At 48.1% G+C, this 27,077-nt stretch overlaps 1 protein-coding gene across 8 annotated transcripts; it reads left to right on the forward strand.

Moving 5' to 3' along the window:
- Positions 1 to 787: 787 nt before the first annotated feature.
- On the forward strand, positions 788 to 26,830 carry LOC147149526 (RNA polymerase II elongation factor ELL-like). 8 transcript variants are annotated; one of them, XM_086025922.1, is made up of 13 exons: positions 788 to 915; positions 1,068 to 2,492; positions 2,757 to 2,804; positions 14,938 to 15,065; positions 15,933 to 16,096; positions 18,579 to 18,862; positions 20,346 to 20,470; positions 21,142 to 21,247; positions 21,321 to 21,753; positions 22,601 to 22,652; positions 24,042 to 24,213; positions 24,300 to 24,344; positions 25,129 to 26,830. In XM_086025922.1, the coding sequence occupies exons 2-13, from the start codon at positions 2,304 to 2,306 to the stop codon at positions 25,255 to 25,257; spliced, it is 1,875 nt and encodes a 624-aa protein (XP_085882048.1). In that variant the 5' UTR covers positions 788 to 915; positions 1,068 to 2,303; the 3' UTR covers positions 25,258 to 26,830. The 8 variants fall into 8 exon arrangements, with proteins under 8 accessions (XP_085882048.1, XP_085882046.1, XP_085882050.1 ...); XM_086025920.1 differs by having other exon boundaries at positions 839 to 915; positions 1,071 to 2,492; XM_086025924.1 differs by having other exon boundaries at positions 842 to 2,492; positions 23,954 to 24,213.
- Positions 26,831 to 27,077: the final 247 nt, after the last annotated feature.

Here is a 27,077-nt window from a genome sequence, read left to right on the forward strand (position 1 = left end):
ACACGTTGGCATGAAAGTAGCAGACGTGAAGGCAAAGTAACAGTGATGTGGTTGTTTTCAATACACGGTCATGTCATGTCATTTTCTTTGTTTTGTCTTTGATTTTGAGAGTCAACTTGAAACATCTTTTGGGAAGAAGATTCCTTGACTGTGCCAAAGTGCAGCTTGTTGCAAAGAGATCTGCGTGACGTTCACTGGCAGTTCTTGTCAAAAGTCAGTTGACTGGCATCTCCGTCCATTTGTCGACTTTTTTCAGCGCATGCGGCATCCTCCGCCGCATCCGGTGGCGCAGCGTTCCACTGAGCCCGAGTGCTAAACGGCCACCCGCAAAACATCGAGCCGGCGATTATTCTTGTGTTTTTCACAAGGACAACAACAGAGCACAGAGTGAGACGTGCTGGCTTCGCAGCCTACAATCTTCTGTCAACATGCCTCGCAAGTAACACGCGACCTTGAAATTCTTGCTCTTTGCACAGTGGGGCCTGGACTGCGGCTGCAGCGACAGTATGCTAGCGATCTGTTGTATTTTGGGGGACGGGGTGGGGGGGTGTTGAACATCATGTTCTTCTGGGGTGCTCTACTGACAAAGCATTTCAAGTGACATAGTGTAGAAATTGTGAACGTCGTAGGCATCGGGCAACATAGGGAAGAGAGCGACTCCACTGTCAGAAAAACAGTGCCAAATTTGCACCTCGGACCATCCAATGGCTTGTGGATGTCACTGACGCCCACTTCACAAATCGATCCTATTGGTCGGTTCCCCGAAGGGGGCGGGGGTTATTTTTACAAGCTATCGATCACTTCGAAGCGCTGCAAATGCTTTACTCTCTGAACAAACACAACGTTTTGGGCTCTCCCGAGAAGCGATGAAGTGATTTTCGAGGTACGACCATTGCATCCGACTCGAGCGATATGGTACTTTTTTTTTTACCCTTTCTAGTAGCCGTTGGTCTAGAGCTGCCTCCAAAGGCTCCTCCTAGACCAGAGATGGCAACACTTAAAAATGATTCTCCTACCACATCCGATCAGCTTTAGGGTTTAATAATTACATCCTCCGTATCAATTAGTAGCACTTGGACCTGTTCGTCTACCTTGATGCGCTTTAGCCGCTTCCTGCGAAACCGATGGCCCGAGCGCAGACAACGAGCGGATGAGACAACAAGCCCGGTGGAGGCGGAGGACGAGGACGAGGAGGAGGGCCTGCAACGGGCGGCTTCATCTTCAATCAATCAATCAATCAAATTGATTTAGATAGCACTTTTCATACAAAAAAAAAAAATGCAACTCAAAGTGCTGTCCAATAAAAATGTCCAAAACACAACATGCCGCGAGAGAAAGGCTCAGCGCTCCGACCAATGCTGAGCAGGTATGGAAATGTGCTTGGACACACCAGGTTGACTTCAATATGCATTTACATTGAAAAACGGCTTGCTTCCGCATTGGCGGCAGGCGGTACGTCGAGATCCGGCAGACATGGTGAAAAGTATTTTGGGGTCACGTCAAAGCCAAAAGGTAAGCAGAGCTGCATTCGGTCTTGTTGGACGCAATGGTTAGCATCAGTTAACAGCATCAGATTCCGATAAGCCACACATAAGTTGTCGACATGGTTGTGTTCGTGTATGGTGTTGTATCCGTGAGTCGCGCGCAGTGGCGTGAATGAAGTGCTGCTTCCGCCAGTGAAAAGGCTTTTATTATGGTCTTGCGCGCACTTTGTCTCCCAAACTCTCGGCTCTGCTGCTGCCAGAAGAAGCTGCTGACTTCAGTCAACTGACTCCACCCCAGCCGCCAATGCAATGAAATGTTTCCTCTCCATTTGCCCAACATCATATGGAGTGGGGTGTCCAGCTATTCATATATATATGAAAATCATTTGTGACTATCTTTAAAAACAGTCAAATGTAGAGAGAGTCTTATATTTTTCGTCATTGTCTTATCATCACTGATACAGAAGAAAACACCCCAAAAATTGACTGGAGGGTACAGGAGCAAGAGAACGTTTTTTTTTTTTCCCAATTAGACGCTGTTTGCAAATAACTCACCGGGTGGTTGGTCATCAATCCCTCCTTCCATCCATTTTCTATACCAGGGGACACCGAGGTGGGATTGACTAAGAATACAACGATTAGCGACCCTGATGTGAAAAGCAAATAAAAGAAGCCGAGCAGCCAGGCGCGTGCAAAAACCAACGTCGTCATCATAGCCCCGCCCACTTTGTGACGTTGGCTGACGTCGCCCGGTTTGAGCGCTGCTGGAGAACGAGCAGCATTCATTTGGCGAGCGGACTCCGAAAGGGAGAGCCAGCGATGGCCTCGCTCGGGCAGGAGCGCCGTTACGGGCTGTCGTGCGGCAAAAACAAAAACAACAACAACAACAACGGCAACGGCAGCGGCAGCGGCAGCGGCAGCAACAAGCTCGGAGCCAACAGGACACTTTACCACGTCAAGCTCACCGACACCGCCATGCGAGCTCTGGAGGCTTACCAGAACCTCAAGGTACCTGTGGCGCGTGCCGACCGAACACCAACACTAACACGAAGACAAACAGGGCGAAAGTTGTTCCCTCCGCTTAATTTCCCTTCAAATTGCCATCTCATTGTCCCAAAGTATGTTCGTGTCATCCGGCAGCAGCAGTAGTTTGTGCTTCAGGAGCACGACGCCTCAAGAGAGGCCGTCACCACACACACACACATACACACGCGCGCGCGCACACGCATTCATTTAAATGACGCTGTTCTCTCTCTTTCTCTTTCACCTCAGGCTAATTTACCAAGTGAGCCGTCAATCTGTTTCGAGGGGAGTCAAGGGGTAAGGACGTGTTTACTTTCTACTTGGAAGTTTTTTCTCATTCCCAAACACTGTCTTATTTACTTACTACTTCATTTACTACGTGGAAAACAAACAAACAAACAAACAAACGGAATTGGCTACGCCCGCGGCCATCGTGAGGAGAAACGGCTCGGATAATGGACAAGGAGTAGAGACACAATTGTCGCTAATTCAACTCACCAGATGCTAAAGCAACAGTCAGCTGCTCACATCGGATATTACAAAAAAAAAATCCACAATTTGTAAAATCGAGCGGCATTGTAATGTAAGTTCAAGGTGATTGTGAATGCACACATCAACAAAACATCGTGTTATGAATGAAAAATAGATGCGCGTATGAAGTGCATCATCCACTGAAGACAAATAAACATCGGCCTTATATCGACGTGTCCCTTTTCCAATTTGAAAAAAAAATGTATCAAGTGAATCAATCTCACAACCAAACAGTGACATGAAAATCTTTCACACAGTAAGACAAGGTTATTATTTGTAAGAGTCCCGCTGCTGACAAATGTCAAAGTGGCAACTAGTTGTTGGAGAGATGCCCCTCCCACCATGTGTGTGTGTGGTGCACGACACAAATATTCATCCGAGTGTGAGCAGAATTGACATCAATAAATACACACAGAAAAAAAAGTCGCTCGGATGAATGGATTGTGTGGAGTCTTGCCTCATATTGTCGACTAGTTTGCTTTTCCCGATTCAAGACTATCTTGACTAGGGATAGACCCGTAGGTTTTATTCAGCGCTCTTACCGATTACGAGTCGTCAAGGAGGACGATAACCGATATTTGGAGCCGATACTCGTTTTCAGTCAAAAGGAAAACATTTGTCAGAACGCAGACCATAATAATCGAGCCGGCGGATAATGGTTCTATCGCTAATCTTGGCGTTATGTGGATGTGATCCGTTGACGCGGTTGCTCCGCAATGCCGGGTGCATCCTTTATGTTTTCAGTCTGTCTCAGGTCTTGTCATTTCTCCGAAATTTGTCCGTGAGAGGACTTTTTTCCTTTGTTGTCGTATTGTTGGATCGTCGTATATACCAAAAATGCCAACGACAAACGCCGCCCTAGCCATCGGCAGAGAGTAAAGGCCTCCAGCCACGATGTGAAATATTTTTCTCCCCTATTGCGCAACTGCAAAGTAGACTTTGTCACGATCCATACTGGGGGCTCATTGCAGGTCACTGGGTCAGGCTGCAGGTGACTGCGGCGCGACAGGGACGAGAGCGCCAGAGACGCGCGCACGCACGCACGCACGCACGCACGCACGCACGCACGCACGCACGCACGCACGCACGCACGCACGCACGCACGCACGCACACGCTTTGGTATTGGGCAGAGTCAGGCGCGGAGTGAGCGGTGTTCATGTGTCAAACGAAGGAAGAGCCCTCAGTTGGCCCCGTTGCCTCGTGGGAAGTTCATGTTATGCACGGCGTGTTTACGCTCGGTTCCAAACGGTTTTTTTTTTGTTTTTTTTGCGGGGGGGCAGGCCTTCCCAGCTAATTCAGAATTCTGCAGCAAGCGCCACCGCACCACATTTGCGTACGTGCGTGTGTGTAGACTGTGTGGCGTCAGGGACCGCTCCAGCTTGGACCGGAGGGAATGTTTTACTTTTCAGTCCGTGCGAATTGCAAATTGAAAGTTGCCACCTTCCTGTCCGGACAAGACGACGAGCTACTTTTGTCCGGCAACTGCGAAAGAGTGAAAAACGGTGGAGCAGGTGCTCGTGTCCGCAGGCCGCGTTGTCGATATTATTAGTCCAAGTTTTTTGAACAATATGCTCAGTATTGGTCTTCGTATTATATTATTGCAGTTGTAGTTGGCAACCGTAGTGCGAGAGCCGCTCTATTTACAGTGGTGCCTTGAAATACGAGTGGCCCCGGTCAGGAGTTTTTCAAGATGCGAGCCGTGGTTCAGCCGACGTTACGCTTTGACTTGCGAGCACAAATTTGAGATATGGTGGCAGCGGACTCAAGTCACAACAAGCGGCAATTGTCTGCGGCAGGTCATTGATTTCATAAACGCAACACACTATCGCTTTTTATTAGGGCTGCACAATATATCGAAAAAAAGTCGATCTTGCGATAATGGCCATAATGGGCATATCGCAAAGAAATCAGTTTGTTCTGGAATTGTATGCTTTTAACTGAATTTGACCCATCAGATGCAAACTTAAATGCGCACGCCACCCAATAGTTGGACATGATCTGGAATAATTGCGATGAGTCAGCTAAGAACACATTGGGCTTGCTTATTTTGCTGCATAAAAAACATGAGCTTCTTTGATTAGATAATAAAAATGTCATTTCTTTAGGTACGTGTTAATTCTGGCAATAATATCGATATTGCATGAGTCAACATTCATATCGCATGTCGTATGTTTTTCCAACATTGCGCAGCGCTACTTTTTAGACATGCGGGCAAAAAAACAGAACAAAATGATCATGTTTGCATGCCGTCAGTATTGGGCTTCGGGTCAAAATTCACAAACATTTGGAATATTCCCTTTACACGCGTGAGTGGACCGAATTACTCCCGCGTTTGAATATCCCGATTGAAACGGCGACGCAAATAGACGTCATTTCCGCTCCGGGGTGTGGTGGTCATGGGGAATTTGTGGAAAAAAGGTGTATTTTCCCAAACGGACGGTCAATTTCTATCACGGCCGTCAGCATCTGTCCGCCCCCCGTTTCCGATTCCGTTTCGACGCGTGACGGCCTGTCCACGACAACTTTGCTATGCGGGGCGCGCGGCTCCGGACCCAATGCCAGAATCGGCTAGATTGGATGGAAACCCGCATTCCTGTTTTGAACTAAAATTGATTCAAAGTAGTCTACAAGCATTTTGAGTATTGAGTATTTGGAGTTTTCGTTGACTAAAACTAGACAAAGATGATCACCAATTGGAATGACTAAAATGTGACTAAAACCTAAGCATTTTTGCCCAAAAGTCTAAGACTAAATCTAAAATGCATGCCAAAAACAACACTGCTTTGCATGTTGTGAAGTGTTTGCATCTCGTTTTTGTGCTCAATGATGTAAAGGGGAGTCAACCCAAACATATTTTTTTTCCAGAATATGTGTGGCATTCTGATGAATATTTTATACTTTGTGGAAAATGAGAAATCCAGCCCTTTTTAGCTAGCTCAGGGGGCGGCCGTTTTGTCACTTTGGTCGAGCGAAGATGACATCCAAGTTGTCTTTTTCAGTCGACAGAAGTGACAAAATGGCCGCCCCCTGAGATGGACAAAAACGGGTGCATTTTGCTGCCTAACTCATATTCCACAAATACAATATCATTCAGGCTGCCGTGTTTAGAGTAGTGGGGCTTGCATGGAACATATATTCTGGAAAAAAAGATGTTTGGGTTGACTTCCCCTTGAAAGGCATGATTTATTCATGCGGCGCCCCCACCGGCTCCCGCCCCGCCCCGCCTCGCCCCCCCCCCACCCCCGGCCCATTGCGCAGCGCTTTAAGCCTGGCAAAAGCAGCTGAAATCCCCCGAGGGGCCGCCCGCCCGCACACGCGTGTGTTTGTTTATGTGGTGTGGTTGTGCCTGTGAGTAAGGATGAGGGAGCGCTCACCAATTGCGTTAGGATGTGGGCTTGTGTGTGCGTGCGCACGTCCTGGCCTCTCGTTTGAGTAACAAGGAGCTTGGGAATGTGGCCTGTCTTTTGTCACCCACAATGAATTGACTTCCTCATCCTAATGCATTACAGTCAATCCCGATGTGTGCGTGTACTCTGCCCTGGAGGGGTTTTTTTTTTTTTTGGGTAGGCCTGAGCAACATGGTTGGGAAAGAGGGGAAAGTCCCTGCTGTGCATCTCATTGGGCAGAGGCTAACAGGTGATGAAGACTTGTTTGCATAAAGTTGAAGCTCATGACTGGTTTAGTAAGCGAAGATAGCTGCTGCTGCTGCTGCTGCTGCTGCTTACAGGAAGGGCTGAATAATCAAAGTCGCTGGAAGCAAGCCGGAGGGAAAACAACAACAACAACAGACTTTTTTGTGCCCCATGAGGTCAACTCCCATGTCACACTCGCTTTCTTTGTACAGTTTTGGAACATGTCACGTGGCTCACGGATCCTGCGCCTGCCAGTGGAGTGCGTTGTGAGTGGAGGAGTTCTCCGCAAGGGCACCCGTGCTCTCCGAGCAAACGGGCATCTGCCCGGCAACCGAAGTTGGCGCGGCTGGCTTTGCATTCTTTGCAGCACACAAGACACAGCCCATCTGCTTTTTCCAGGGGCGTCGTTAACTCGGCGATTTCCGATGCCCAAGCCACGTCCTAAAAGGCGAATGAATAGAAGTGAGCGACCAAGCAACATGAACATCGATTGTTCAGCGCAGCGGGTAGCAAAATGGCAAATGTCTTTAAAAATAGGGATGGAACCATTCACTCACGGCCCGGTTCGATTTGATTTTCAGTTCCCGATTTCGATTCAATTCGATGAAAAGACAAAAATGACTCATTTGAAAATCAAAAGAGGTTCTTATTTTGACATCGGCATGTTGTCCTTGTTGCAAACAATAACTTTTTGTCACCTATTAAAAAACACATGAAAATGAGCTCATCATTTTGACTGCGCAACTTCATTTTTGTTATTGGTGTTTTATTAGTGCCAGAACTAAACATGAAAACACAATAGATTAGACTGTTATCATTGCTAATACTTTCGTGATCAAAACGTCAAGATCGATTCTTTTATTTTTTTACATCGATGCATATTTTAAGAAGTTGAAATCGATTTTCGATGAATCGTTACAGCCCTAGTCCAAAAGCATTTTCAAAAATCTGGGCCATTTGCAAAGTCGGCCACCAAATCCGTCAGATGACAGTGTGCTTGAAAAGTATGTCTTCTGTCATCGTCTGTCTTTTGAGTTTGGTTTTGGACTTGACTTTTCCTTGCGCTCCTTTGTCTGTCTCCGCTTAGTTTATTGAGTCCACCTGTGCTCGTCATCCCGGTCCCTGGTGTGAGCCAATCAGCTCCCTCCTAGCCTCTGTGTCTTGCCCAGGTGTCCCTCGTTGTATCGTCAACTTGTCTGCATTTGGTTCCCCGCTTTGGTTCAGTCCCTCGGTGGTTTGTTGTCGTTTGTCAACGGTCGTTCGTCTCTTGTCGAAGTCAAGTCCCGCCCTAGCGTTTGTTTAGGTCCTTTTTGATCCTTCGTATTTTGGAATCCTTCCCGCTGACCTGTGGCCTTTTTCTTTTCTTTTAATGAAGTACCTTATATGGCACTTCATTTTTGCCTCCTGCTTTTGGGTCCTCCGCCGCGCGTTTCGTGACGTAATCATCTTTAAAAGAGGAATCGTTTTTAAAGTGGAACTCAACTCCAAATAGTCACGTACCGTGTGATGCCACGAGACTAAAGATGACATTTTGACAATGATTGCCTTTGCGCAATATGAATTAAGCACAAAATCCGTCTGTTTTGGTCCATCTGAGGGGGCGGCCATTTTGCCTCTTGCTGTCGACTGAAAATGACATCACGGTGGCTCAGGAAACAGGAAGCAGATGAACTTGGAGCAAATCATTGTTCTTTCTGATGGGGGAAACAATCGTTTCCAAAGAAATGGCCAGCATCCCAAAATGGTTCCACTGACTAGTCCGTTGTATTCTGGTTACGGCGACATATTCAATTTTTCAAGTAAATTGAGATTGTAAGGTCATATTGGATATTCAGCCAAACGTGAGCGTTTGAGACAAGTGGCCACTGAGGTGGGGGGAAAAATGACTTGTGTGTCTGATCAAGCGGTTCATCTTAGCGTCCCGTCTAATTCCCTCATGTGAAAGTCCAGGCTTCGGGCTTATGGGGCATAAAAGGCCGCTTGTTTCGCCGCCACACGCACGTGTCAAAGTGTGTGTGTGTAGCCGGCCTTGCTTGGGGGCCCCGCAGGGAGGGGTCGCGCTGACCCACAATTTGTTGAAGTTGACAGTCTGGCCCGGAGCACCTGCCGGAGACAAATTCTTCTTGGCGCGGCTTTTGGGAGAATCTCGAGGACGCGCGGTGACCTCCGGCGTCGGCGCTCTGTGTGAAATTGCGAACGGAAGGTGATTGCAACCCCGTCTTGATTAGGCGCGCCGTCTCCCGCTGGGGCGGTCGCACTCATCGGCCAGCGTGCCGACGACTCCCACCCAGACCCGACCGACTGGAACGTAGGGCAAAAAGAGTGGAGATGAACTACCGTGGATGCAAAAGTGGCTTCAATTGTGCCAACTGGTAAAAGTCATTCTGAAAAAGAATAAATAATAATGGAGGAGGATTTGGCACTTTTTGCCCCCACGTTTTAAAGGAAACTCTTAGGTAAGCGGGGGAAGAAAAAAAAGCTGGAGCTTGTATTCTTTTATTACCATTGTTGACTTTTTGTGACATGAGCGCAGCCAAGACAGACAAGTGTACCATTTCTTTCTGTCACGGTAATTTCCATTTCTGTGGTCATCAGCATTTTATTTCTGTTTACATGCTGTGACGTCACCAAGCTAAACAGCAAAACCCCAAGAAACCGAAAAACAGTTTGCAGTTTTGACAGTTTGACGTTTGAGGCATGTTTTTTCCAGAAATGGTTCGGTCACATTTCAGATGTTGCAACTTCCGGGCCATTTTCACGAGTGTGCCGTGGCTTCGCTATTTAATTACGGCTAAGCGTTCACACTCGCACAAACACAGCCAGTAATAGGACTGTGCAACGAATCGAAACTCAATTACAAATACGATTTTTACACTCCACGGCTACGAAATTGGCATAATCGTAAAAAACGACAAATAATGTTTGTTTACACAAGGAAATCATACTTGAATTTATAAATTTGCACTTTTTACATTTTTTTTTAATTTTTTTATAGTAACTAGGTTTATACATTTTGTTTGGTCCAAAAGGAACTTGCATAATTATGGTATTTCAAAGAAATTTGTTTGTCGTTATATTTTTCACACGTAAACATTTTCTTGTTCAGTACCAAAAAATAAATGATGGTTTGATTTCAATTATTACCAAAATAATTGTGATTAGGGCTGCTCGGGTCAGAAAAAAAATATGAATCATGATTATTTTGGTAATAATTGAAATCGCGATTATTCAAACGATCATTTATTTTTTGGTACTGAACAAGAAAATGTTTATAAAAAAATGCAAATGTATGATTTCCTGGTGTTATGAATCGTTTTTTTACGATAATGCCAATGTTGTAGCCGTGGAGTGTAATAATCGTATTTGTAATTGAATTGAAGTGCGTTGGATATAAATGCATATTAATCTCTTTTTACAATTATGCCGTAGATCTTGATGATCCTCATTGTAATTGAATTTTGATGAATTGCACAGCCCTCATGATGAATATTTTTTTCATAATCGAGCAGCCCCACCCAGTGTGCCCCGTTTTGCGATTGTTTGGTATGAACAGGGCAAGCCGGCAAAATGTTTGATTAGCGCAAGCGGGGTTGTTGTTGTTGTTGTTGTTGAGGGAGGGGCTCCGCTCAACCCGAACGGCAACTGGTGGTCCTGGGAACGCATCTCCTCTTTTGTTTGGGACGGGATGAGGCCTTGATGTGAGGGCGGCGAGGACGAGGAGGAGGCGGCGAGGACGAGGAGGAGGAGGCGGAGGAGGAGGCGGCCTGGCTGTCTGGCGTGCGCGCGTGTCCTGCCTGAGCTCAGGCGAGCGCCGTGCCGTCCCGCTGCGCTGGGTCAACACGCGCGGGAAGTGCGCGCTGCGAATGCGGGGCCCGGGGTGGCTCGCCTCCTGCCGCCAACAGACGGCGGCGCCGGCGACAGGTTTCTCTCGCACCCCTCCTCCCCCTCCCACGGAAGCAGAGAGGCGAGGCGAGGCGAAGCCGCCGCCGCCGCCGCCGCCGCCACGGCTCTGGAGCCCAGGAGGCCGGAACAAAAGACGGCCTGTTTTCAGAAGGCCGTGACTCAAGCTGCAGAGGATATGGAGACAATAGGCTGCATGAGCTCGACGCCCCGACGCCACAGTCAGCCAAAAGCCGGCAGGAAAGCCAAGCCCCGTGCACCGACAGCAGTCTCTCGCACTTTTTGTTCCATCAACTTTCTGCTTTGATCGGAAAAGGAAAAGGAGGCTTTTCCTGAGACATTTCTGATGGCCGCCGCTTGCCGTCTTGGTTCGCTCGCACTCGCCGGCGCTCTTGACGAAATCACAAGGACATAAGCAAAGATTGCCTCATTTACGTTGTCCGTATGTAATCATCAGAATGCTGGTTTTTGGGTTTTTTTGTCCGGGCTTTGGAAAGCCTTGCTTTGGGCTCCCCCGCTCGGTGGCTCGTGGCCGCGATCCGCCCTGCGATTGACGGGCGTCCGGTCCAGTCGGCCGTTAAGTTGCCATAGTTACAGCGCTAAAATGGATTGCGTTTCCATTCAACACAAACTACTTTACTTGGAAAAGAAAAGCCAGAATATTTGGTGCATTCATAAATAATGACCATGTTGCAACAAGTTAAAACTCGAATCGAGAAATATTCTTGGCAAATCGTAATGTCCCATCACTGTTTTTCTGTTTTGCGAACAGACTCTTGGGCCACTCAAATGGTCCTTGGGTCTTGTTGGTACCATATTGGTGATCTACAAAGTGCTACAAAAAATCGATTCAAAAAAAAAAAAAAAACGTCATTATTTACAATGAAACTTTTAACTATTCTGAACTTTCAACTTTTTATGAGGTGAAACGACAGAATCGCTGCAAAAGACGCCTTCCAAAAAAGTAAAAATGAAATGAAAATAAAGAGTCGCTCCTGTCGTGGAACAATGTGGGCGGTTTTGAAAGCGCGCCAAGTCAGTCGCCCATGCCTAGCTAGCTCACACATGTCGTCGCGTAGCCGGAAGAAAGATGCGAGCCCAAGTCCATCCTTTTGAGCAGGTTGTCGCTGTGTTATTTGATCGACACTTGACACTCGTGTGTGCGTGTGTGTGTGTGTTTGTGTGTGCGCTTTCAAAGTGCTTCCAGGGCAAACACCCGCAGCGTTGAAGAGCAGAGAGAACGACTTGATTGTCATGTTTTTACAGCCTCGTTTGATGTATTTGGAAGATTTTTAAAATCACATTTGGCAGGGCTATTTTTGTTTGTATTTATTATGTGTATATTTGTCCTTGGAGGTGTCACCATATCTGGAAGAGGTAGTCGGTGACATCAGTAGTTGTTGTTGCCGCTGCTCACGTCACGTCGCCAACCCAATGAAGGATGCAAATGGATCAGCGGTGTCCGTTTGGCACCCGGTCGAGTGGAGCGGCAACGTATGTTTTGGAACTTTGCTTTGCTCACTTGTGCCGGAAAGAAGCTTGTGATCCTCCTCGGACTACGTCGTGCCACTGTGCAACTTTGGAATGCTTGGAAGATGACAAAGTGTTGTCAGAAACCATTTGGGGAAAAATGAATGTCACTCAGCTGACTTCAACCGTGTGGTCAGATTGCGCCAGCAAGCCACGCGTGTCACGTGACACCATTCCGGCCATGCGGCGAGTCTCCTCCATGTCCTTGCAAAAGGATCACCATGTCTATCTTGATATCCACATTATGCTAAATGGGAGGACGTGGAAATCCAGAATTTTGGTGTTTCATCATTATCATTCAAATTGCGCTGCCGACCAACGAGTGGACTGAGACCGCAACTTTGACCGGCGCTAAAATGACAGCAAACGGCACCGGCAATTTTCTGGAAATCATGCCTGTAAGAATGAGGCCCAGTACAGTTGTCCTGTTGAACAAGGCCTAATGTTACATCACAACCAGTACAAAAAAATACAATCAAATTCTGTGCACACTGGTGAAAAACGCTGTTGTATCGAACAGAATAATGTTGGCACAATGTGAGGAATTGTGCCATCGCGAAGGTCTGCGTGGACATTGCTCAATTTGCCGGAGCCGATGTCGTGCCGCACGACGGCAAAGTCATTCGGATTGAGTCAACGGCGCGCCCGCGTCATCGCGACGTCATCACGACGTCATCATCCGCCGCGTTGGGCGCCACGGTGAACGATAGGCCAAAGGCGGTGTATTTGCCGAATCAAAAACATGTCCGAATGCAAGAAATTGGCGGGGCTTTACAAGGATGAATGAGACAGTGGAGCCAGAGAGCGATATCTTGCACAATAACGAGAAACGGTTGCAGAATTCACAATATTGAGTGGGGCTGCGAAGCGGACCTACTTCCTCCTTTGTGTGCGCTGGATATTTTTGCGTATCTTGTGTGTAGTGAATTAACATAAATCTTGAGCCTCTCGTGTGCAATTTACAAACGGTCGGTGCGGGAACTGCAGATGATGGCGGCGGCGGCGAACGATAACAACGCCGTCATTCGGACTAAGTTAGGTGCTGTGTGTTTGCTTGTCAACCGTCCACTTGAGCTGCACAAACGAACGGACTTATTTCCTTTTTAACAATGCGCGTGATTGTAGAGCATTCCTTTCTTTCCTTTGACCTCACTCACCGAGTGCCTGTAAAAGCAGACTTCTTTTTTTTTTCGTGTCACTAATAGCCTCCGCATGGAGCCAATTGGAAATGTTTGCAATTTTAAGCTCCGAAATGCAACTGTCACGTACTGCCGGTTTTGTTCTTGTTGTAGTTGGAAAGTGAGCGCTACATTTCTCCAAAAGTTCCATTTTGTTGTGCGAAACAAAAAGTGCTGAATGTAGCCACCTTGGTGGAGGTAACGAGTGGTCGGTGTGGATGCGGTTGGAAGGCTCGACCAAATCATGCTGGTCCAATTAGTTGCTTCTTGAGGTTGACCCAGAGTCTCCAGAGTCTCCCTCCCTCCCTCCCTCCCTCCCCGCCTCCCTCGCTCGAAGCGCTGTGGCCTTTAAACAACTTTGCGCTCACACGCAGCTCTCCTCCAGCGTCGGCGTGTCTGTCCGCACTCTTCTCGCTGGCAACGGCACTGCGTCTCGAAATAAATCACGTGCGGCCATGTGCTCCCAGTTAAGAGCAGCAAGGCGGACCTCTGAACCGGAGCGGCGCACTTTTAGAGCTGCGTGGAGATCCGACCGCTGGCCGACTCAAATGGCAATTTTTCCACACCGCGTCGTCATCCCGTTGCTTTGCCACCCATTTCCAAGTCACAAATGAAGCGACTGCAAATGAGGACGGCAACAACGAGAGGCCAAGAGGATGGATGCCACCTTCTTGTCTACAAGACATATGGTGAAAACAAACACATTTTTCAAATCGTGCGATACTTTCGGAGGTTGTGCTATGACAATAGTTATCGAAAACGTGTCAGGCGAGTGCAAAGCTTGCACCCAAAAACTTTGAAGCGCCTTGAAGAAAAGAGCAGGCTGGATCCGGTCAGCTCGTTTTGATGTGCAGCCGAGGGCTTAACAACCGTGTGTGCCAAATGCGTAATTCTGCTAGCAGGAAACGGTCGTTGTCAGAACAGGAAAAACATCTCGCAGCTTGGCTAACAATGCGACCGAACTGCTGCGTGTCAACACATTCAAACGCAAACCGTCTCATCATCGGCTGCTCTGCTCTTTAGTGTTAGCTGGTCATGTGCAGTCAACCGCTGTGATGCTTGGTGAGACTGGGACAAACTAGCAACACTCCTATTCTGATGTAAAATGATGTAAGACACTTATCGCCATCTCCGTGTTCTTTTCTTCGTCTTTGACTTCTTTCTTCTTCCGCTTTCGACTTTTGAGCGAGCCGGGACAAACGTACGTCTAACAACCACATCCGGGATGCACCGACACGAGCTTAAAGAGCGCCTCGCGGTTAATAGCACATAGTCCCATTAAAGCGTTATGTCACAGGCTGAGAGGAGCCACCTGTGTCGCCTTTGCGAGCCGATGTGCACCGTTGATAAGAATCCAGATGAAGCCGCTGAAGTGGCTCGCGCGCAGTGCGCTTTGTTTGAAGCCTTTTGCAAAAGCCTGCAAGTGAAGACTTGTGCGGTGGGCCGATAAGAGCGCAGCCGAGCTCTTCTTCCACTCTCGCAAGAGTCGAGTGGCCTGATGACTTATTCAATATTGTTCTGAGCGGCTGTTTCGCTCGCTTAATATGATGTGCTTTTTTTTTTTTTTTTTTTTTTTTCCCTCTCAGCAGCCATTTGTATGTTTGTGTCCTTTTCTTTTCCCAGTCACCTACTTTGCTCCCGTCCTGTTTCCTTCGTAGTGCATTAAGCTGCCGGCCCCCACAGCCGAGTCGGCCGAGGCGCCGCGCGTCTTCTCCTTCTATTTATCCAGCGACTGCAAAGAGCAGCCGCAGGCCAGCTTCGACTGCGTCCGGCAATATGTTTCAAGGTAGGAAGCTAAAACACAAATGCGGGGAGCCCCCAAACGCTTGAACACAGCCTCCTATTTGTTGGCGTCGCTTTTTACCTTCCCAATTGAAAACACGTCCCACGCGTCTTCGCAACCCGCCTTTGACGTCGCTCTGTGAAAATGCAGCAAAGACCGAGAATGACGGCACGCTTTTTTTTCGGGCCGTCTCATGCCAGTGAGCGACGTCTCCCCCCGCCTCAGACGGTGCCGGGGGCAGTGGCCCCAAAGTCGCATTTTGGGACAGTTTGACCTTGTTCCCGTCACACTTCTTCTTGATCGCAAGGAACGGGCCCGGCTCCCGTTTGCGAGGCGGGACAAACCGATTTCCGCGGGACGGCCGACCCAATCGTCTTCTTAGGTCACGCGGGACGACTTTTGCCGCGTCTCGTGCTGGTGACAGCCAGCTTGACTTGTCGATGGAAGGCGCCCATTCAATTTTTACGCAGTGTTTTCGCCGTCTTTTCCAATGTCTTTTGCTCACTTTGGCCCCGCAAGTGAGGGAAAGGCTAGAAAGTGCGCAGTCACGCGCGCAAACGAAGCGGACGAGTGCTTTGGTGTGTGACGCGCGACTTTTGCCCAAGAAGACTTTTGCGAGCCAGCCAAGCTGGAGGTTTCCCACCGAGCGTATCCCGCCACGAAGCGTTTGTCTTTTTGCCACGTAGCACGCCGGCGACCTTACGTGGAGCGACCTGGGCCGTGCGGGGCAGCCGCCGCCGCCGCCGCCGCCGCGAGTCTGTGTTGGCGTGCCGCCGCGCTGGGCTCGCCGGCCTGCCTTTGTCTCGGCGCCGTTGACAGCTTCAAGCTCCTGCGGCTCAGCGGCCGGCTTTTCTTTTGTTGCTTTTGCAGTGACGGCCGCGAGCAGCTGGAAGGTCAAGGGGTCATCCAGGACAAGATCACCGTGTGCGCCACCGAGGACTCCTACCAGATGACGCGCGAGAGGATGTCTCAGGTAGAGAAGGATAGCTGGAGCCGCTCCGCCATCGAGATAAAACCCGGAGCCACGCTTCCCAGTAAGGATTCGCCTGGATCGAGTGTCTCACAAATGCAAAGTTGTGGCTTGTGTTAGCTTCGCTGAAGACTGAACGGCCCTTTGGTTGTTTTTCTATTAGCGAATGACCGGTATGCTTTTTTTTCAGGGCCAATACGATACCGGTTATTAGTAGTCAAGGAGGCCGATAAGCGTATTAATGATAATGTTAAAATCCCCCCCCCCCCCCCCCCCCCCAAATTAAAACTCTTAACTTTGTTGAAACGTCTTTAAACATTTGTTTATCGAACAATTTTTCAGATTTGCAAGATGTTTTGATCATTATTAGAAATGTTTTCCACGGTACAGTACATCTCAGCTTTAAAATTCAAAGAAAAAGGGAGCTCCCAGGGTCATCAGCACGTCTTCAAAAGTGAAAGAAAAACGTAAGACAATAGCTCCGTATGCTTTTCTACAGTAACTCAAGTCCTCCAAAATGTCAAAATGGCAGAAATGTTCAAATTTCACTTCCCTTTGTTTTGATTTCAAACAAAAACCTAAAGTGCAGAGTGTTCCCAGGGTCAGTAGGAATATGTTGATGAATAAGTTAACTGAAAATTGACATCAATAGTTCCTTGAAGTTGATGTTCCTTGAAATGGATGTATTATCGGCCCAAAAAGGCCCATGCCGATATCCGTCAAAACACTGACTATCGGAGCCGATAATCGGTCGACGCCTATTTTCTATACTGTATGATTGGCTGCAACCGGCTCAGGGTGCGCCCCGCCTCTTGCCCATAAGTCAGCTGGGAAAGGCTCTCGCTCGAGCGCCATTCTGATCAGGACATGCATGGATAGTTTTATGAAAATGTCATTTGACTACATTTCCAGGAGGAGGAGGAGGAGCAAGGTGGCCATTATGCATCAGTGACCCCAAGAATTTGGGGGGTTTAATCCCTTGCTCGATGCAGGCGTGTATTTGACATATTTTGGATGAGATGTCAAATGTTACAACTTCAAATATTTTCTTAGTCCACAGTTAGTCATCACTTTAGCTGTTTTGATTTTTTTCCACTTATCGGTGATCACATTTGGACACTCACGTTCGCCAACATTTTTTAGCAGTTGCTTGCCAGGGAAATTTTTATTGACGCTCGCATCTGGCTTTGGAGAGAAAAAAAAGCACAAAGTGGTCCACACTGGCATTTAAACGGTGTCTGACTTTAAACCATTGTTGCAAAAGAGCCAAATGTCATCCTAAGACAATTCTTCCCAGTTGTCTTTTTTTAGCTTGGGACCATAACTCCCAATTCTCCCAGTTCTTTAGGTCCATTATAAAAAACAGTCATTTCTAATGAAATGTTATCGCTTGCTTCTTAATGCACGTTTGTCGTCAGATGTTACGGCTCAGGAGCATCGCCCGACATATGAACCAAACGTGCCGAACCAAAGTTCAGCACTTGCCGGCTTCTTTCTCCCCTTTTATTTCTCCTCTTCAGCGCTTGCTGCCGTTACGCAATATTGTTTCCTGGCAGGACGGTTTGGCCCTCGTTTCGTGTCGAGCTCCAGACTCTTGCTCAATCTCTGGATGCTTTTGAGCCAACTTGGCCCTTGCGGATTGTGTTCCAAGCGTTTTTATGGTCAAGATGTGCACGGTGAAGCCCGCGGTAGCTGTGCTCTTTCTCGCCCTTTTAGCTTGAGGACGTGCACACGTTTAGGAGGCAGCTCGTGCCCATGAGAAGAGGCACACGCTCGACGTGCACGCGTCTCCTCCTGTCATTTTTTTGCACTTGTGATTTACGGCTGACATGGCAGGTAACATTGCAGCGCGTATTTGAAATGAAAGCCCGCACTGTGACCTTCAAAGTGCAGAATCGTGTGTAAGTGGATTAGCAAGGGGAGCTGGCTCTCAGCCATGCCCTAACATGCCCTACAAACTGTCTGCTGAAGTGATGATCGGGTTCACCCGGAAGACGAATGATCACTTCACGAATCGCTTTGGTCATATTTTGGGTAAGGCGTCACCGAGACGGCGCGGCCAAATGCGATCGGCTATCTGCTAGTTTTTCAACTTTTGTCCGCTCCTCCTGGACTCGCTGAAAAATGTGTGCTGGATACGACGCGTGACTCCATAAGTCGTGCCATGTCCTGGGCAAACAAAGTCAAATAGGCTTCACGTTTGTCCACTCGCAAATTCAAAAAGAGTTTCTCATCAAGCGACATTTCTAACAACGGCGCCTTTCATTCTGCCGGAAATGTTTGGATGAGAGGAAGGAGTGAAAGCTGCGGTGGTTTTCTGTCTTTGCTGTGGAGGCAAACAAGTTCAACATGAAAGGGAGCTCATTTTCACATGTCTGATGAACATAATTAGTGGCTTGAAATGAATCCTGTTGAATTGCGTTAGAACTTCAACGGCCAATTCTGGACAATGGTTCGCTTAGGATTCCTTTGAATCTCATGATAGCGCAGTGTGTCCTCTAGCGACTCAGCGGGCTGTTCTGTATTGTGTGTGTGTGTGCGCTCAGGTAAAAGCGTCAAGATCCATAAGAGGCCGCCCATTGCGTCCGCATCGGACAGCGGCTCGTGCAAAGCTCCGGCGCCCAGCCGGTGGAGCGGCGGCGTGGGCGTGGGCGTGGGCGTGGGCGTGGGCGTGGGCGTGGCCTCGCTCCAGCACCAGAAGCCCCTGAGGGAGCGCGTGGTTCATCTGCTGGCTCTCAAGTCCTACAGGAAGCCGGAGCTCCTGCTGTGGTTGGAGAGGGACCGGGGCGGTCCCAAGGACAAGGCAGAGCTCGCAGCCGTATTGGAAGAGGTATGAGCAAGCGCCCATACGCCTTGGACACCTCATTAGGAACACCCGCACCCTTGAACGAGATCAGAAACGGGATTGTCTCATTGTCGATGATGCCCGATATCACAGAGGCACTTCTTACAAGCCGTACTTAGTTTGCGGTGGCGCGCAAGATGCTGAGCCGCAAATACTCCCAACGTATGAGAAGAGCGAAAAGAGAATTCAAGATTGGACATTTGGCAGGCAAAAGCACAGCGGTAACACGGAGCAATGAAATTCTGCCCAATTATTACACTCGTATTTTCGGAAGGCCGGTTCCTTATTTCAAAATTGCTGCGATTGTTGTATTTGTACGTCTTAAGATTGTACATTTTGGCTTTAGCTGTAATCATTGAAAATATAAGAGTGAAATCTTTCACTCTGTGTGTAGTGAAGTGAGTTTCTCATTTGGAAAATTGAATTTTGCTTTTCACATTACTGTACTGTTGTGTAATTATTGAGATGTACCCGTCTGCACCTGAAACAGATTTCTGCAAATATGGCCGCAGGCATTGATTTAGTTGCTTGCAGATGGAGTGAGTGGCGGGCAGGCGGGCAGGCGGGCAGGCGGGCAGGCGGGCAGGCGGGCAGGCGGGCAGGCAGGGAGGTTCTTTTTGTGGGTAAGCTACTATTTGTTGACATTTTTTAATGATCTTAACAAGGGGTGCACCGATGATAATTTACCGGCCGATCACCGATCTTTAAAAAGGCTGCCCTGCTGATCGCGATTTTTGCCGAGACCGATTTGTATTTTTTTCATAACCGCCGACATACCTCTTCAACGTTCCATTGTTGTTTGATTGTAAAACTCTGAACAATAAGTGTGAAACAATACAAAGGGGTTGTTTAAAGCGCACATGAAGCGGTTGTCTCAAATCCAAAGGATGAGTCATATTCACAGCACTGGAGGACAAAGGCGGACTTTTTCAGACCTCTGCGGAGGGAGATGAGGTCAGTGGACGCGATCGCTTTGATGCGAAGGCATCGGCCGATCCCGCAAGATGAAGGAAATCGGAGCAGATCCTGATCCCGGCCGGCAGATCCATGGCTGAACCGGCCATTCAAATAACAGCATCGAAATGGATGTCGATTCAAACGACAGAAAGGACAAAGCTGGACAAATGCAAAAAAAGATGGAGAAATGAGGCAGGCAAAAAAGAAACGATGCACGTGCTTCATGCTTTGACGCAGACTTTTGCGCCTCCCGCACGTCATCGGGCCAATGTCCAACTTGTTTTGGGGACGGGATGTCTGCAGCCTGCAAAAGATTGTTTACGGGAAAACCTCGTTAGGGACAACTTTCAAGTCTGTGGGAGGAAGGAGTTCGGAAGTTACTCACACGCCGAGTCGGATCGCTTCAACTAGAAAGCTCAATCGGATGACGTTGAAGGCTTCTTTCTTATGTTGACTGCGAGAAAAAGCGTGGAGGTTCGCTGCGCGAGTTGAGCTGCGGCTTGCGTTTCAGGTGGCCCAAGTGAACCCCAAAGACAGCAGCTACCTCCTGAGAGACGACTTCTACAAGTACGTGCGGAGGGACTGGCCCGGCTACGGCGAGGAGGAGCGACTGCTCGTTGGCAGGTTGCTGGCCAGGTGGGTTTGATCGACGGCCATGGAATCTCTCGTCGTGTCGTGCGCACGACAGAGAAATGGTTTGATGTGCGCGCCGAACAATCGTCCGTTCCTGGGGATCCCCAGTTGAACTTCTCACATTCTGACAGCAGCGACGCGGACGTCAGTCGGAACGCGTCGCAGCGGATCACACGAACGCAGTGGGAAATTCTTGATTACAAGCAGTAAAGCAGAGGGAAAAGACCCGATGGGCATAAATATGAGCGTTTGTCCACTCGGCGCCCGGTGGTCAGTGAGCGTCTGTCCACTCGCGCGACCAACGACTTCATTACAGGCCATCCTTCAAACTTACGCCGGGGCAGTTGTCAAGCAAGGGCTCCCCGTAAACGCCTTGTGCCGCTCCCAACTCGTCTTCCGTCGGCGCGCCGCGCCGGGCCCTGCTGCCGCGTGCGTTGCGGCCGGAAAGGCTCCTTCCCCAACTGTCGCCGGTTGCCAAGTTGGAAACCGACTTCAAGTCTTGCCAAGTGGCAAGTGCAAAATGAAGTTGGTTTGTTGGAAGCAAATCCAGTCGTTTTTCGGCCTTCTCGGGACGGCCATTTTGTCACTTCCGTCGCTAATGTGACCGCAGATGTTCCTCCTGAGTTGTCCGGTGTCGCTCTCTCATGTCATTATTCTTCTGCACCTTTTGTCAGGAAGTTGCGGCCCCACGCGCACGGCCAGTGGAGGAATCCTCAGGCCGGCGAATCCATCGCCAAAGCCTCCGAGGGGCGATCGCTGCTGCATCCCGGCCCGGTCGTGGTGAGCGCTCAAACGTGGTGTGATGTCATCACTGCTGGATTGTCTGAGCGACGTGACTCTGTTGCGCTTCCAGAAACGCCCTGTGCCCGCGGACACTCCACAAGCTCGGGCTGCAAAGAGGCAAAGACAAAGTGCGCAAGGGACACTGCAGCAGCCACTTGTCAACGGACTCTTGAGCAATAAGGGAGCGCCCGTCACCGACGCTCTCGGTTTCCGCACTAAGCCTGATTTCCAAGGGAGCCATAACGCCACGGCGGGCTACGTCGGAGACCACCGGCCCGCTTCTCCTCTCGCGCTTCGTTCGGACGCCGGCCGGCACGGAACCGAAGCGATGGGCGCGAGCCCCGAGCCGCCTCGAGCCCAGTCGGAATGCGCTCAGCAGCACAGGAAGAGGAAATCCAAAAAGCACAAAGACAAGGAGCGGGAAAGGCTGAAAGACCACCGGGACAAAAGGTGGTCAGAGGACAGTCCCAGTCTCAAGCACCACCGGGACAACTTACTTGGCAGTAAGGCGCTATTTTTTTTTTTTGTTTTGTTTTAAATTTTTTCCTTTTCCTAAATTTCAAACTCACTGTCCGTGCGACATTTAGATACACTTGCATCATCTACAAATGGGATCCAAAACAACAAAAGTATTTTAAGTAAGCTCAGGGCCGCCGGTCCCTAGACGCAAAGTACGCACAGTGCGTCGGTCGGCGCGGGGGGCCCCGAGTCGCGCCCCGAGGGGAGGCGTTGCGACATCATCGAGTGCGCACGACATGCGCGAACGCTCCGACGTGCACTTGACATGCCGTTCACCCGTGATGTCAGCCGTGATTGGTCGCCGCCTGAGCCCTGAGCAACTGTGATGTCATTTTCAGTGGACAGAAGTGACAAAATGGCCGCCCCCAGAGACGGACAAAAACGGCTGCATTTAGCCATGTTCCGCAAAGGCAATATTCATCAGAATGCCGTGTCTGGACTAGCGAAGGCGCATAGAAGATATTATTGCAAAGATGGGGTACATAACATTTTGCCACCGTTGAGTGTATATCTTCTCTCAGTCAGCCACCACAAAATAGCAATTGGACGACCCGCTCGACTGAGGTCTTGTCGTCACCTCGGCGGCCTCCCGCCGCGCTTGTACGGTCTCCTCTCCGAAGAGTGTTTGTGAAGCTCTCTGGAGAGTTGGGCCTGTTTTGTTCCTGACTCACTCGACAACAGTTGTTGAGCTCCCTGAAGTCGCGCCTGCCTGCCCTGACTCCTCCCACCTCTGAGCTCCAAATGGACATGTTCAAGTGCTGGGCACTGGGGGCTACTTTGCTGACTCATGTTGTTCACATCTTCGTCTGTTGTGTGTCTCTTTTTTTGTAGATTGCGACATCACTGATGACACGGACTTGGTGGAGGAACCGGATTATGTGAGGCAAGTGTGAACATGTTTTTTCTTGCGGTTTCTCTCCTTTGACTGTATTTTACTGTCACCTGCCATATCCATGAAGAAAATCACATTTTGACTAATAGTCAACTGCGGATGGATTCAGACATCTAATAGCTCGTTAAATCAACAATTGTGTTGGTATGTTCCAGGGATGTCACAATATCGTGACATCGCGATATTAAAATGGCCGCAATATATCGTCATGTCTCGATATTAATAGCAGCAAATCTGGTTCAATGCCCAAGTTGTTTTCCATTTGTGCAGTTCCAGCACCCTCTGGTGGTTAGTTTATTGATACAGCTTAATCTGATGCCGCCTATGTTTAAGACCCAGCTAATCGCCAATAGCAGCCCATGACTGGCCACGCCTTTTTCTTTGTGAATGCTCTTATTATGTACAAAAGCAGAAAATTGTGATGCTCATTTTTTTAATACGAGCTCCTTTTTTAATTTTACAACATCGGGAGCTTTTATACAGTATCGTGAGCTTTTTATATCGCCAACCTCCCCAAAATATCGCGCTAATTATCGCATCGTGAGGTTCATATCGTGATATTATCGTATCGGGACATTTGTATATCGTGCCATCCCTAGTATACTCCAATTTCTATGCCGTGGAACTAAAGTGTAGGCAACACACTTGAGACTAGTTTACAACACAACAATGTGGAGTACTGGAATGCAACTTTTTGTCTCGCCATAACTTACGATCCTCTTTGATTCTGTTCGGGAACTAATTTTCAGTCCGTCTAGGCAAGTGCTGCCGTTTTGGTCAGCAACAGACGAAGTGGGCTTACTGATGTGAACGGTGGCGTTTATGAACAGAAATAATTCAACTTACAACCCCATTTTTCCATGATGGTTAAAAAAGAGGCATCGATTTAAAGGGAGTCTCTTTTTTTTTTTTTTTGTCCTCAAGTGGGCCAGTTGACCAATTGTTGCACGGCATCTATTCGCGGAAATAGTCTGTGTGTAGAACCGGCAATGGATGCAGATGTAGTCGTCTTAAATTGCTGTATCTGTGACTGTATTATTACACATTAGTAGCGATTCAATTTTAGAATGACTTTTTGTCCAGATTTTCTTTAAATCCCATGTCTGCATATTCATATGAGACACTGTGTTACTTGTGTGTTGGATGCAAGACATTTGACATGAACAGCTGTGTCAATTTCGATCCAGCATAGCTCATTTCGATGAGCTAGCTGTGCACTAATGACTTGCATTGCTGATTACTGGAACAGGATTAGAAAGCGATATCTGTCTAATGCTGCCATCTCATGCCAGAACGTGGAGTTGCAGCATCCAAAAATGCAGAGTTTGCAAAAGAAGGAAGGGCTTCATCCGACCGACTAAATTGCGTGTCTGCTTGCAGCACGTACGTCAGGATCACAAGCGTGGAGCAACGGCAACGCTACCAGGAGGATTTCAGCGCCGAGTACGCCGAGTACAAAGATCTGCACAGCCGAATCGCCACCATCACTCGCATGTTTGTTCAGCTGGCATCCAAGATCAAGAGCATGTCGCCCGGCACCAAAGAGCACAAGGTGCCTGCGCTCACAAGTCGGTTGTCACCGCAGCACTGGCCGCTGAGCACTTTCGCAATATTTACATTGTGCTCCACTCTTAATAGGTCATGGAGGATCACATTTTTGAGAAATACAACAAGTATCGAAAGGTAAGGATTTCATGATTTATTTATTTGTCTGCCATTATTAGTATTAAAACAGATTCCAGATTTACACACGTAGTGCCTTTTGTGTGCGGAAAGAGGCATTTGTTGGGGGAGGCCTTTGTTTCTTAAAATGCATGTCCATTTTTCAAAAGATTTCAATTAAAAAAAAAAATTTTTTCATTCAGTAACATTTAATGAAAATAGGTTATTGTATTTAATGGCCTCAGTCATCTCGTTGGAATGTTTAGCGGGAATGCTTTGCACTTCATTCAGCAGCACGTTGACTCTAGTCCCCCGCAGGTTTATCTTAACAGCTTAACCTTTACACATGTAAAACTATTTACACCCACGTACTGGCATCACCTGTTTTTTTTTTCTACCGCAGTGGGGGGAAAAAGGCATCTATTTGAGGTGTGGTGCTTATTTTATCATTAAGATTCCAACATCCCTAGAAACTCACAATGTGCACCCTGGGGTTTGACAAGTACGCTCATGTGGTCCTCGGGGGCTCACTGTTGCCCGCAGGCACCACGTTGGCGGCCCCTCATCTAGCTTTCCTCAATCCACCGCAATAATAGGTCCATTTGCTTTGTAATTGGCACGAATAAATATGTTGTTGTCGAATGTTGAGGAAAAAATCATCAATGTAAATTCCGTGTATGCTTCAACATCACACCCAATGTAATCCAGATCTGATCTAGACTTGAATACTTGCTCTCATTGAACACGTTGAGCTATTTCTGTCCAAAGTTGGCATGTTCACGTAACGGGCTGACTCCGTCCACAGAAGTTTCCAGATTACCAGGAAGAGAAGAAGCGCTGCGAGTATCTGCACCAGAAACTCTCGTTCATCAAGCAGCTCATTGTGGACTACGACGTCTCTCCGGGCCAGCCCAACGGGGAGATTTTTTCATGAACCCGATCAGGTCCACCGGTGATGGAAAGCTTTTTAGAAGAGCCCATTTTTTTACAATTTGATGTCGATTTTCCCCCCCTCCCCCGCCCCTAAACGATGCAAGGAGAGGGACGTTAAACTCAGCAAAATGGTTGTCGGTGGATCATTGGAAGCCATTTGAATGGAAAGCAGAAGAGCCTGTTGGACTCATCAATCCACATCCGAGTTGCCTCCTTTGAAATGTTCCAAGAAAGCCTTCTGGTCTGCTGCTTAGCTCGTGCCTCTTTTCTCTTGTTCCACCGTAGCGTCGACATTTTGATATTTTCTTTTTTGGACCATAAAGCTAGATATGATATTTGTAGTTCCAAACCCTTCATCTGTATGAATTCTATTGTTTCATTGCAAAACTTCAGTTTTGTACAATGTCCCCCATCCTAAATGGATGAGAACATATGGTGCAATGATCAAAGAAACGTTTTAAATGATGTCACGTGCATCTGTGGGTTCAGTCTGCCCCTGTGATGTTTTATTTGTTTTTCCATAAGGCCGGATTAAATACCAGCGCTGGCCCTGAGATCCCCGCCCCTAAACTAAAGCATTTATTGAGTACACTGTTTCACTTCCTCACATCATCGACTGCTGGTGGACTCTATCGGTCAGCACGATTAGACTTCTTCCCTCCGTAGCGTGATGTGGAACAAAGTATTTTTCTTGGAAGTGCTGATGTATTTCTTTTAAGACGGCCTTCTTCTCTTATAGCTTCTAGGTCACATGATGTGATCGAAGCACTGCGAGAGGGAGCTGAAGAACCTTTTCGCCTTTTGTAACTCAAAGTGACTCTAGTCCCTTTTTACACTGCCTACCAGCAAAGTCCACCTGCAATGTCCCTGCCTCCCTCCCGGTCATGGATTTATACAAACAGCACTAACACGGAATGGGGGGATGAATTCTGCTCCCACCCTCTTGTGTTGAAAGCCATTGTCTGAGAAGTATTTCACACATCACACCAAACTGTCATAAACACGTACAATACAATACAATGCAATGCAACTTGGCAATAGTTGGCTATGGGGTACACTTGCTGAGCATTGAACCAGCGCCCTCCGCACAAAAGACATGAGCCACTACAGCACGGGTGTCCCTGCCCCGTCATGTCTGACCTTCTCTTCCATACAAAAGTCGTGCTTCATTTATGACTCTGGTAGTACTGCGGAAGGCGGAAAATTGACGTGACTTTGTCCTGCACTCGGAATGGACACGACATGAGAAAGAAATAGCGGCTTTTCCGAGCGGCGTGAAAGGTGCTCGCGACGTGACGCCCCCTTTAAGGGAGCTCACCTTACACTTCCGAGAGTGTTCTCTCATTCTAATAAAAAAGAAAAGCATTGCACAAGCAGAATAGTGCAACTTTGGCACTGAAGGCTGCAGAGTCAGTTTTGAATAAAGTCACATATTTACTCAAAGTCCAAACATTTGATTTACTCGTACAACGACTGAAGGGATCATATGGAGACGGATGGTTCAGGGAACAATGAAGCCATAATGGTAAAAAAAAATACATAAAACTAAATAATAATAAAAGCATGTTGCGATACTTTTTGGTCCGTCTTCTCATTGCCTACCAGGAAGGAATTCACCTTTGGCTGCTTGCTAGTGACACTTGCTGTAACGCTTGTCTTCATAAGGGCAGTGGCTGGGTTGGAGCCTAATTCATAACCGCCCACGCCCACACACACGCGCACTCACGCACACACACACACACACACACACACGCACACAACTGCACTGAGGATTTAGAGAGAATAGGCACTCAAAATAAATTGTAACCAAATTAATATTCA

The sequence above is a fragment of the Filicampus tigris genome, chromosome 3 (assembly GCF_054856515.1).
Source record: "Filicampus tigris isolate MCC_2025a chromosome 3, RoL_Ftig_1.0, whole genome shotgun sequence".
NCBI lineage: Eukaryota > Metazoa > Chordata > Actinopteri > Syngnathiformes > Syngnathidae > Filicampus > Filicampus tigris.

Excerpts from the sequence above, each read along its gene's own strand:
- LOC147149526 (XM_086025922.1), top strand. The coding sequence starts at position 2,304 with ATGGCCTCGCTCGGGCAGGAGCGCCGTTACGGGCTGTCGTGCGGCAAA. Across the intron at positions 2,805-14,937 it reads GTTTCGAGGGGAGTCAAGGG|TGCATTAAGCTGCCGGCCCC; the intron begins GTAAGGACGTGT and ends TTTCCTTCGTAG. Across the intron at positions 24,214-24,299 it reads CCGGCACCAAAGAGCACAAG|GTCATGGAGGATCACATTTT; the intron begins GTGCCTGCGCTC and ends CACTCTTAATAG.